The sequence below is a fragment of the Anguilla anguilla genome, chromosome 12, assembly GCF_013347855.1.
Source record: "Anguilla anguilla isolate fAngAng1 chromosome 12, fAngAng1.pri, whole genome shotgun sequence".
NCBI classification, from domain to species: domain Eukaryota; kingdom Metazoa; phylum Chordata; class Actinopteri; order Anguilliformes; family Anguillidae; genus Anguilla; species Anguilla anguilla.
This window is the reverse complement of record NC_049212.1, coordinates 41,152,249-41,165,329: the sequence shown is the minus strand read 5'-3', so window position 1 is coordinate 41,165,329 and position 13,081 is coordinate 41,152,249. Positions and strand designations below refer to the sequence as shown.

Sequence of the window (13,081 nt, the reverse complement as noted above, 5' to 3'; positions counted from 1 at the left end):
GTTCTGTGGCCCTATTGGTTGTTAGAATTCCTTCCCCATTGTCTGTCATAGTTGCGACTTCAGGGGATTGGATCCAGACAACGGTACAGATTTACTTTTGGAATTTGTAAATGCTGTATTTCAAATAACTAAAAAAAAAAAGTATTTAAAAGTAATTAAAATACTTTAAATTTGACCCAGGTCTGGCCTGCACAAAACTTTGCTCACATATACACAGTTGCCGTTCTTTGGGTAGAAGTAGTAGTTCTGAATGAAATCTTGCATGAATTAAGCTTTGTGGATGTTCCTGAGTAACTGTGGCATTATATGTTGAAAGAGATGTTGCTGTTGAGTTTTCAAAGGGAAATATTCACAGTATTGAGTGCCACAAAAATATGGGTCAATAGAGGTCCATTGAATCAAGATGAATTGCATCCATAAAACTCGTCAAATCTCAGCAAAACTATCTGAGGTGATAGATAGTAAGTGGAACAATGCCAAAAATAAATGGTACCCCTCAGGATTTGTTCAGTAAAAGGCAATGTGTATTTATGCCAAATTTCAAGTTTTTATTGATAAAGGGAAGGATCCAAAATATAGGAGGTCCATAGGTGGTGCCTCAGACTCATACCATGTAAATATGACTCTCATTGTGAGATCCAAGAGCACTACCTATGGGGGGGCACACATTATACTTTTTATGGTTTCTAGGGTTAGGTTTGTGTGTGGATGGGGGTTAGTGTGTATTTCCTAAATCTAGGATATCTTAAAGGCATTTGCTGAAGAAAATCACCAATTTGAAGATATACGAAAACAAAAAGTAATTTCTGGTCGTATAGATCGTAACATGATAGGAAGGTAAATAAAACTTCATGATACTGTTAGAACACTTGCAAAATGGGGAACGTTTGGCCACATTTGACATCTGAATTACACTACATTACATTACATTACAGGCATTTAGCAGACGCTCTTATCCAGAGCGACGTACAACAAGTGCATTAGTTCAAGGTGCAGAGGTGCAAAAGAAACACACGAGAGTGAAGTAAAGATCGTAGTGCCAGAAGTGACCACATAGATCAGGACTCCAACCCTGTAGGGTAACCTGTTCAGCAAACAAACAATCCTGCCAAGTACAAACTAGCACTGAAATCACATTTGCCTAATCAGAATCAGACAAAAACAATCCTGCCAAATAAAAACTAACGTGATCATATTAGCCCAACTAGGTACATTGAGCTAAACTATAGGCTAGGGAGGGGTGGGGAGAGGTGCAGCCTGAAGAGATGAGTCTTTAGTCTGCGTTTGAAGGTAGTCAGGTTCTCTGCTGTTCTGACCGCCACGGGGAGTTCATTCCACCAGCGAGGGGCCAGGACAGACAGCAGACGCGAGCGGGCAGTGCAGACACGAAGAGGGGGAATTGTTACCTAACTCAGTACTCAGAGGTCTTTGACTTAGAATTGGACACTACAGATAAATGATTTGTCAATTAACCTCTTAGCGCACAGCTCCTAGTGGTGGGCACGCCCGCGTGCCTAGATTACTAAAGTCAAACATTCGGTGCTACTGCAACCAACGTGTGAGATGAAAACAGAAACGCGTTGTTTCAGTTTCATTAGTAGACGATACATGACAACTATGCCGAAAACGGAGTTTCGCAGCCCCACCATTGTCGCTCCGGTCGTTCATTTAACACGCACCCCCTCCCTGCAGTCTCATCTAAAAAACACCCCCCACCCTTGACATAATGGACAATATTGTCTATCCTGGCATTAATAAAAATATTATTTCACCACTAAAAAATCGTATTCCGTCATAGCAGCAAGATAAACCCGACAATAGCCCTAAGATATGCCTATACAGCAGTGAAAACGCTGCTCACTGAATAACGAAATAAACTAGAAAAAGTTTTTAAAAATGATACCGTGTCATTCTACAGTCAATATCTGGGACTAAATATTGAATAAATATAAAACCTTACTGTTGGTTTTACGTGTAGAGATGTCCCTTTTGAGACTGCGTGGTCATATATTGTCTTGGACAATCCGTTTGTGAAATATAGGCGCATCTGTGACGCCTGAGTATCTTCCAAAATAGCTGTGCGTAACACCACACCTGTTGTTTACGGCGTCGTCGTCCTTTTTAGTACAGTCTGACTTGATTTACAATTCATTTATTCGGTAGGCGAGAGTATAAGCTTTCTAACGATGTATAACATGTCTAATTCTGCTTTTGGAATAGCGTTTTATAGGTCAACGTAACAGAAAATATTCTTAGCATAGCATTCACTTACGCAATCACTCTGTTAGCAGACAAATACGATGCACCTAACGAAACGTGTTCAAGGATATTTCGTAATTTCTTGGAAAATACTATTATTATTGAGGACTTCTGAACATAACTAAGCCATATGTTTGCTGATAGACCTAGCTGACATCGTTTTCTGGAGCAAAACAGAAGCGAATAGAACAATATAATTGATACTGTCTCTGTCTCCATCTACTGAACATAGAGGAGATTTCATCATTGCTATGTAAGTATTACCGTTCAAAATATTTCGGTTATATACGTTATTTTTGAAATTGAGTATCTTTAAATAGGTTATTGGTGTTATATAATGTAAATATTTCACACTGTAATGTAAGCGGTAGATGGAAGTGTAATAGTTTTTGTGAAGCATGCAACAGTGATGACGTCAGAGCTGGAACATTGCCAAAACCTGGTGGACGGGTGAAAATTGTTTTCATGTTGTCTCATCCCCATACAAGAAAACATACGAGAGTACAGAGTATAGAAATACACATGAGTTAATTATTACACATTTAGGTACTGTACCGCATTGTGTGACAATATTTTTGCATTATTTTTTTAATCTGATAGCAATGTTTCATCTTAAACCCTCATAAGGGGCTCATTTATATGCTTTATAATGGACAAAAAGCATTTTATTCAATTTTGGAGAGATTTTGGATATGTTTCTGGACACCTAGCTATTTTAGACCACTGTACTGACTGAAAGCTTGTAATTCCCATTTGAAAATTATGCAACAGTGATTTTCTTGAGTCAAAACAGTTGATTTGTAGTGAAATACATGGATATGTTATGATTTACAGCAATGCATAATTTAGACATTTTGGATAGATTTGGAGATGCTGGGTACACTGCTTAGTTTTTGCTTCATACATCTACAGTAGTTCTACATATCCACCCTTAGATTTTATGAACTTGTGGTCAAGAAGTTTTTGACCTAGCACATGTATAGTTTAACCTCCTGCATATATGCAATCTCGCAGTATTTCATTGCAAACTATAAAGTGCAATTTTTTTTTTTTTGTCAAAACAATTGCATTTGTGGCACTTTATTTCTTCCAAAATTATGAATATAAACTAATCTGCATTAGTATTGTAAATTGTACAAATGTCTTGCTTCTTTTAAGCCATTTTTCAAGTCTTTGTGGTGTTCACATCTGGAGTTATGAAGCTTTAAATGGGGTACCCCCTAAATGGGCAAGGATTGGCAAGATTTGGCTTGTGCCTTAAGAGGTTAAATAGATACTCGGTCACGCACAACAGTCAAAGCTTATAGAAGAGAGAAGCTGCTCTCGGTACGAGACACAGCATATACAAAAATATATATCTGGGCTCTTCGGAGACACTACCCAAAGTAGACACTGGACCACTCATACAAAATAAAGCATGTTTATTTAAATAAGACTGATGTTTTGACTTAGCATTCAGAGTCACTGGGTAAACTGGACAAAGGGGGAGGTATATATGTCCTCTCATATGTTGACCTGGCATGTGCATAGCAATGACAAAAAATGAAAACAAATGTGTGTATACACATACATTCATCCATTGGCTATACACACATTTATAATTGCATATACATACATACACTATCTAGAGCAAACATACAAATGGGAGTGTAGACATATGTGTACAAAGACGTGTAGACATAGTGTAGTCTCTCTAAGAACTTGGGCATATATTTTTGTTAAATTATTTCTGAAGTTCACCCTGCACAGTCAGAGCACAGTATGCAGGACATGGAAGCCTGTGATCTGTGACCTTTCAGCATGAACTGCATCATTCCAGGCCCTCTCCAGATGGAAAAAGAGAAATGCAGATGATAATGATGTAACTTCTCTCATCAAAGTCAGTGTGGCCTGAGCCTCCTCTTCAGCTCACAGGGAGACCGTATGAAGCACTCAGGGGTCAGAGTCCCCAGGCTGTCCAAAGGGAGGTCATTATTCCCTCTCTCTGAGACCCATCGCTCTCAGCTCCTCACTCCATCCCCACTACAGTCTGCAGGCAGCTGCTGTTTCTCACGGTGTCCTTTTGGTCTCAGGTGTGAAGGGCTCTAAATTGCTATCCAGGGGATGAACATGTACAGTGGACTAATGACCTCCTGTAATGTCTAATGACTAATGAATGATGGACTAATAAACATGTTTATCACTTAATTGGCTCTGTCTACTGTTGACCCTCAGAGAGAGAGAGAGAGAGAGTCATTGGGTCCATCTACCGAAGGGAGTAATCAGTTCACAGATCATTTTATAAAAGAAAGGTTACGTCATCTAGCTTTGGCCTTCCACATGCATCTGTTCAAATGAATTCATAAGGCGCAGCATGAAGCCAAATTCATCAAATTCTGGGAAAATTGATATTTAGAATGTTTGCACCGGTACCTCACAAGTTTTAAAAAGAAAAGTTCCTACATAATGAAACAACCGCACTACATGCAAGTTAATCAGTGCCATAAATAACTACATATGTAAATGAGGCTATTTCAGTCATTGTTATGCTGATCTTTTTCAAACTTTGTCTGCCTCAACACAGTGCTATGTGACATAGATGTGTACCAGGGTTGAACCCAATCGGATAAAAAAGGCTGCCACAAGCGATTAAATATCCTGCATTTTCTGTCCGTTTCTTAAATGTAAAAAACACAATTTCACTGTAATTAAATCCAGACTTGGTATATTGGCTTAAGTCATATTCTGAATCAAAGGAAACAACATCATTAATAAGGTAAAATGAGAATGATATCAACGCCTGAAAGAAACAAAGATGCTAATTTTAAACAGAAAAGTTTCTTCGTAAAAAACAAAACTAAAAACCGTCACTAAAGACTGAATACACTGCTTTGTCAGCAGTGTTTTTTAAGGAGCTGAAGCACATGACATAAACTTGGAATTTATCAAACTTCATTCCAAAGACCTAAAGATTGGAAGACCAGCTATTTTTATTTTTGTCTTCATGATGTCCATTATAACAGCCTTAATTGCTACTTGCGGCCATATCTTCTTATTCTTATTCCACATCAAATTTCCCTGTTGCACTCCTCCTACAGCTCAAATATGTTTTCCGAAATTTACAATTTTATATTGAAAAAATTCCCGTTGATTAACACTGATGAAACGTTCAGAATTTGAACAACGGACGTCACAGTCGGTTGCTGCAGCTGCCACTGATATAGACCGTCTCTCCCAAAGTTTCTAACCTCATTAAATTTGTGGGTGATCAATACAAGTTCTAACCAAATTTATAAGAGTTAGTTTTCTGTTAGCAGAAAATATCTAAACTAGCACACGTCTAATACGACCAATGCAAGGACTACAACTACTAAACAACAATTACTTACATAATTACAACTACAGGAAGCCTTGCATGCCCTATTACTATCATTAGTCTTCTTACTCTACATATTTCTACTAGTACTGCTAGCATGCTAGGCCTTTTCGAGCCAACTTGAAGGTTGTCCTCAGACTTTCCTGTCTCTTTATGCTCTGTGCTCATAGATGGTGAATCATGAAATGGTGGACGTTACTTCCTTCTCGGAGGTTGACCGAGGACAGGTTTATGCAAATGGAATAGTTTAAATTAATGGGCTTTTCAGAGGACCACAGCTGTGACTTAAAAACTTGGGCCAATTCTGAGTGGGTATTTTAGCCTGGTGATTTATCTTCACCAGAACAACATGAAATACACCTTTCATGGATTTCTGATAGTGTACTTTCACTTTAGTACCAGAAGACTGAAAATCTTTAATTGAATTTTCCTTAAAATCAGAATATATTTCATTTGTCCATATAACTTGACTGACCAGTTTCAGACAGACAGTGATCAGGAGGTCTGGTATTGCCACTGACGTGTAGTAACTCCTGCCTGTATTTTAGTGAAAAACGAGCGCATATGCAGCTGAGATGGAACATCTTTCACTGCCCCCTTCCCCCATCCAGCACTCCAGTGCAACATTGTGCTTTGGAACAGAAACACACACTGAGCTACTGTACACATTATTCTGCTTTATTACAAACTTTTGCTTGAGAGAAAAAACATTCCTGCTGGACCCAGGACTTGTGCATGATTCAAACCAGCCTATCGCAGGCAGCAGAGAAAGACTTTTCACACAGTGTACTGCACTGAGAGTAACAGAAAATGGAGTCGTGTCCAAGGCTGCTGAACAATCTTGTGCTCTCTACAAAAACTACTTTAAGCTACGACACTGCTTCAGTAGTCTTTTGCGAACCTCAGTCAGTTTGAGTCCATAAATAATTGGGTTGAAGAGAGGAGGGATGATGAGAAATTGTAGCGCCAAAAAATTGCGCAGACGCTCTGAGATATCTCTTGATCCATAGCGACTGTACATTGTGTCAAACATCAAAGTGACTGTGAAATTTGTTAAGGCACATAAATGTGGCACACAAGTCTGCATAAATTTAATTCTGTCTTCTCTACTTTTCGTGCACACAGAAATCAATTTAATATATGAAACCGTGGTGAAAATTGCAAATACTAAAAATGTTAGAATAACAATAAACCCAGTCACATTATTTACCACTGTTGCTTCACAAGAAAGTTTCACAATGGACCAGTTTTCACAATATAATTTATCAATATGGGACCCGCATAATGTAAGTCTTCTTGAAAGTGCTATAAGCAAGGACATCATGAAGTAGGGAAAAAGCCAGCAAAATGTTATTAATTTATACACCATCTGACCTGTCATAATTGAATGATACATTAAGGGTTTGCATATGGCCACATAGCGATCGTAAGACATCACAGTGAGTGTTGAAAATTCACACTGTACTGATGAATAGATCACAAATGCCTGCAGGAAACATCCTTCATATGAGATAACATGATGTCCAGAGAGCAAGTCGGATAGGAATTTAGGGTAGAATCCTGCAGTTCCGTACAGTCCATTAATACACAGATTGCACAGGAACATGTACATGGGTTCGTGGAGGGCATTTTGCAATGTAATGGTGAGAATTAGCATCACATTTACAAACAGAATTAAGCTATACACAAACAGAGTCAGAGAAAATAAAAAATAACGACTTGTCCAAGTTTCATTCAGTACAGATAAATGGAACACTTTCACACCTGATACATTTTCCATTGCTGGTGTACCTGTAAAAGAAAAAATGGTTGCAGGTGATTTAAAATGAATAAAATATTGCATGGCTAATAGTAATTTGACACAGTTATGCACATTATAAATATGCTATTGTTTGTTAGAAACCAAATTGTCTTTTTTACTGCACGTAAAGGCAATTCTATGCATTAATAAATTATACACTAGTTTTTTGAACAATGTATGTCTTCAGTGGTATTTGTTTCCATAAACCCCTAATGTAATATTTAAATTAACATTAATTTTGTACCTGTAACATACTGCTTAAGAGGATTTTCTGTTCCAGCAGAATGTGTCCTGTGATGTTCATTAACATTTAACCATCCCCTTTTATAGTATTTCTGCACTGTTGTTCTCTGTGCAGAACATACCCTGTGGATCACAGTAAGCAACACTTTCATTTCTGTCCACAGAGTATTAACTGTCTCAACTTTTATTTCAGACCTACGATACAAATGTGTTCCTATTAATGATTCCTGTTTGGTAATAACAATAAACGTGCATATTATGTCATCATCAGTTCTATTCAAATAGATTAAAATAGTTCTCGGCTACGTTTACACCACCTGGTATGCATGACCAAATTCTGATTTTTTGTAGCACAGATCAGATGTGCATTATGAACACACAAACAGAAGAGAAGCACGTGGGATTTAATATTTTCAAATCCGTTTTGGGCCACATTCACATCACATTCAAATAAAACCAATAGGAATCTGACGCACCAATAGGACTTTCCCGGTCATTGCGATTCGCACATCATTCATATGTTATATTTTCATACTTTTTTTTTTTTTTTGCATTTGAATGACGTGTAATAATTATATGCACAAGTGCTTTCTGCTGGTAGCATGAAATATTTAGAGAGTAAATTATATGATTTATACCGTGCGAAACTATTGAATGACAACCTGTCTTTATTTTTTAATTTTATTATTTGTTTTATTTGATAAACACAGTAAGTTATGAACTGGGTGCTGCTCAAACATTGGCAGTTTATTATGGTTAGCTTGCACTCATTTATAACGTAAATACAGCTAGATAGGCTAGTTGACAACAATGAAGTTACACAAAATGTTGTAATAAGACTATTATATTTTCTTTAGCTTTACAAAAATGAAAGTGATACAATCACCCCCCCCCCCCCCCACCCCACCCAGGGGTACATGTGCTGCTTTATAATACGTGACTTTAGGCTTGTTGATTTCTGAAGTCACTTGAAAAACCTGAAGCCAAAGGTTTTTTATGGACTTCTTTTCGAAAAATGTGGCCGCTTGTTTGGAAATGTCCCAAGTGACCTTGTTTTTTTACAATTACTTCAGTTAAATAACACTAGCTAACCTATTATTTAATTTTGATATTTCCCCAATTCCACCCCCCATTTCCTCCACTGAGTCTGTGCAGATTACAGTCATACACCATCATGTTAGCTTAGAATTCTTTTAGCTAACAGGATAACAATAGCTAAACATTGATATCTTGATATCATTGATATAATTGATAGTTTCGCAGTGCTGCAATGAGAAATTGAGGTACCTTCAACTGCGTCTGCTGTGAACTCTAATCATGGTGGGATTGAGCTCCATAGACCAGGGCGATCTGCTCATGGGAGAAAAATTACGGTTCCTATTGGTGTTGCCATAGATGCAGCTATGGTGGTTGCCTTGATGTGCTTTGATAGTGCAATATTGTTTTTAAACTTACAACATTTTTGATAAATATTCAGTTACAGACTCCCCAGATTATTTCAAGCCTAAGAATTAAGTACTGCACTTGGTTTTCCAAATTTGATGAGGATTGGACATAGTGTTCATGAGTTACAGCTGTTTAAGTAAAAAATGGCCACACCCACAATAATTGATTGACATGTTATGCACAAATGGTTTGCAGCATTAAAAAAAAGTGATAACTTTTTTTTCAGGCTACGCCAGACACGCTCTGTGTTAAATTGGGTAAAGATTGGACCAACTTTGCGGAAGAAGAAGCACGAAATATGCTGTTTGCAAAATTAATAGTGGAAAATCAAAGTGGTTGCCAGTGGTGGCAACCTCCCCAGACACTCCCACGTCACTCCCCTGCTCACTACCCTCCACTGGCTGCCTGTTATAGCTCGCATCAAATTTAAAACATTGGTCCTAGCATACCAGGCAGTCAAGGGATCAGCCCCAGCTTACCTCCACAAGATATTCAAACCCTACATGCCAGCCAGATCCCTCCGTTCTGCTACCTCAGGACGCCTGGCACCTCCCCCTCTTTGCACCTGCATTTCCAGAACACGTCTCCTGTCTGTTCTGGCCCCACGATGGTGGAATGACCTCCCTGTGGAGGTCAGAACAGCTGAGACACTGACCCATTTCAAGCGACGGCTGAAGACTCATCTCTTCAGGCTGCACCTCTCCCCATCCCTCCCTACCTCCCTGTAAATGACTGTAAGCTTAGGGTTGTAACTAGGCAGCTGTTTCGTAGATGACTTAGGTGCATTAACTGTCTTAACTACTGGGGGGGGTGGGGTGTTCTCTGCTTGGACCCCTAATAATAATCAGAACAAACACAATAGAGTTCCAGCACTTCATGCTTGGACCCCTAAGAATAGAACTGGTCCTTTTTTCAGTTGTTTTATCCACTGAATTACATTCCAGGGACAAAGCATGGCCTAAAGCAAGGAAAATGGATGTGCAGTCAGATTGGTAGGTTTTTAAAAAAGCTATAGCCTACATCCTGCGAACTGATAAAGAAGGCAAAATTTGAATATTGCATCTCTTCATTATGGAAAGGCGAGGATAATCTCTCAAAATGGTTAAATCTTTAAATTCTAGCTTTCCCAAATATTTATCCACTCCATCCACACTGACTCTGGACATATTGCTGATACTCACAGGATGTGTGACTTCGTAGAAGAAATTTTATAGCAGCAGGTAATCTTTTTAGGGAACTCAGTCCAGTCCTGACCTCGGTTCTGAATTCGATTACCAAGTCTCCAGAAAAGAGATTATTGTTTACATTTTTGGATTTCACAGTGAACGAGGTCCTATCAGAATCATACCACATAGATGTAAAGAAATCCACCCTGGGAGGATCAGTTAGTCTTGCGTAATGTACTAGGTTCCAGGGCATCCGTCTTTTTACTAGAAAAAAAGCTGTTATGGCTGGGGATGTGAAGTCTCAATTCATAGAAGTTAAGAAAGGAGCACCTCCAGGATCCGTACTTAGACTTATTTTGTTTACAATCTATATAAATTATATAGTTAGTCATATAAAAAAATGGAAATGTTAACTTTTCTGCAGATAACACTGTGCACTACTCCTCGGCACAAACTGGTACCCCGGTGCGTGCATACTTGCAGTCTGCTTCTGATGTTATACAGCAAGCTCTGTCTGGTCTTAAGCTAGTTCTGAATGCTCAGAAAACTAGGTTTGTAGAACACCTTCCACTGTTCAGAGGGATGATGGTAGAGAGAAGTGTGATTCACTGAAGCAGATCAGTTTACCCCAGAATCTTCCTAAAAATCTGAATTAGAAACATGATTATTGCATTTGTGCATATAAAATGAACTTGTTCTCAAAACCGTTTCAGACAGACCAGTAATCAGGAGGTCTGACATGCAGTAACTCCTGCTTGTATGTTGGTGGAAAAGCAGCACATATGCAGCTGAGATAGAACACCTTTCACTTTATTATCACTTTATGCTTTAATACAAACTTTTGCTTGAGAGAAAAAACATTCCTGTTGGACCCAGGACTTGTGCATGATTCAAACCAGCAGGCAGCAGAGAAAGACTTTTCACACAGTATACTGCACTGAGAGTGAAATAAAACAGCTGCTGAAGCATCTTGCACTCTTCACAAAAACTACTTTAAACTATGACACTGCTTCAGTAGTCGTTTCCGAACCTCAGTCAGTTTTAGTCCATAAATAATTGGGTTGAAGAGAGGAGGGATGATGAGAAATTGTAGCGCCAAAAAATTGCGCAGACGCTCTGACATATCTCTTGATCCATAGCGACTGTACATTGTGTCAAACAACAAAGTGACTGTGAAATTTATTACAGCACATAAATGTGGCACACAAGTCTGCATAAATTTAATTCTGTCTTCTCTACTTTTTGTGCATACAGAAATTAATTTTACATATGAAAGCATAGTGTACATCGCAAGTCCAGCAAATGTTATTATTACAATGAACCCACTTATATTATTTACCACTGTTTCTTCACAAGAAAGTTTCACAATGGACCAGTTTTCACAGTAAAGTTTATCAATATGGGACCTGCATAATGTGAGTCTTCTTGCCAGTGTCATATTCAAGGACATTGTGACATATGGATAAATCCAGCAAAATGTTAATAATTTACACATCATCTGACCTGTCATTATTGAATGATACATTAATGGTTTGCATATTGCCACATAGCGATCATACGCCATCACAGTCAGTGTTACAAATTCACATTTTACTGATGTGTAGATCACAAATATCTGCAGGAAGCATCCATCATATGATATCATATGAGAGCCAGAGAGTACATCATATAGGAATTTAGGGTAGAATCCTGCAGTTCCATACACTGCATTAATACACAAATTACACAGGAAGATGTACATAGGCTCATGGAGGGCTTTCTCCAATATAATGGTGACAGTTAGCATCACATTTACGAACAAGATTAAAATATATACAAGGAAGGTCAGAGAAAATAAAAAATAACGAATTGTCCAAGTTTCATTTAATCCAGATAAACTGAACACCTTCACACCAGACACATTTTCCATTGCTGCTGTATCTGTAAATCAGAACAAAAATGTTTGCACTGATTTAAATGAATAAAATATTGCATCTCTAGTCATAAGCTGATGGTGTAATTCAGTTATAAATATGGTTATAAATGTGGTATTATTTGATATAAACCAAATTAGCTGCTTTTTTTTCATTGCTTGCGATAACATTGCATGCATTGAATGCCATTTCTTTTTATTTTCTGTCTATCAGTTACTAATGTAATGTTTAAAATAACATGAATTCAGTACCTGTAACAAAATCTTCATGGGACTGCTCTTTGCCAGCAGAATGCGTCCAGTGATGGACATTAACCCGTAACCCTTCCCTATTATAGTATTTCTCACAGTAGTGTGGGTTGTTGTTCTCTGTGGATCATACAAATACTCTGTGGATCAAGCAAATCTCTGGCAGCTATAGATAGATTTCACTCCATGGGGTATAAATGGTCCCAACTCATTTTTTCAACTTTTAAATAAAGAAGGTTTTTCTTAATTATTCCTGTCTTAGACGATTTTTTTTAAAAACATGGTCAAATTTGTGTTATCAGAGATATACAAAAAACATTTGTTATGGGTTTGCAGGGAACCTTTTTTTATATCTTCATGTTTTTAGTACCTGATAACTTGCTTAGCTGGTTATAGTAAAATAATCAGTTTCTACTTAACTATAGCAGCCAATGAGGTACCTAGTTAATTTGTGCTCAGTGCATCATTAATGATCTTATGCAGGCACACTCTCATAGCTATTTGTGTGATAGTGTGATTGTGTGATAGCTATTTCTGCTAGCTTGTTTTAATATTCTACTGGGTTTGTTGCATGTCAACACCCTGTTTTATTTTTTTTATGATAAACCCCAACAGGTTTCATGATGACATGTAGATTTTATATTAAAACA

General features: G+C 37.9%; 2 protein-coding genes across 3 annotated transcripts; both read right to left on the bottom strand.

The window, feature by feature from the left end:
* Positions 1-6,286: 6,286 nt before the first annotated feature.
* Positions 6,287-7,724, bottom strand: LOC118210094 (olfactory receptor 52D1-like). Of its 2 annotated transcripts, XM_035385965.1 has the most exons (3): positions 7,660-7,724; positions 6,470-7,405; positions 6,287-6,420 (listed from the first exon to the last, which is right to left on the bottom strand). In XM_035385965.1, the coding sequence occupies exon 2, from the start codon at positions 7,392-7,394 to the stop codon at positions 6,474-6,476; it is 921 nt and encodes a 306-aa protein (XP_035241856.1). In that variant the 5' UTR covers positions 7,395-7,405; positions 7,660-7,724; the 3' UTR covers positions 6,287-6,420; positions 6,470-6,473. The 2 variants fall into 2 exon arrangements, with proteins under 2 accessions (XP_035241856.1, XP_035241854.1); XM_035385963.1 differs by having other exon boundaries at positions 6,287-7,405.
* Positions 7,725-11,075: 3,351 nt separating this feature from the next.
* On the bottom strand, positions 11,076-12,473 carry LOC118210110 (olfactory receptor 51E1-like). The gene is made up of 2 exons (XM_035385987.1): positions 12,435-12,473; positions 11,076-12,190 (listed from the first exon to the last, which is right to left on the bottom strand). The coding sequence occupies exon 2, from the start codon at positions 12,177-12,179 to the stop codon at positions 11,259-11,261; it is 921 nt and encodes a 306-aa protein (XP_035241878.1). The 5' UTR covers positions 12,180-12,190; positions 12,435-12,473; the 3' UTR covers positions 11,076-11,258.
* Positions 12,474-13,081: the final 608 nt, after the last annotated feature.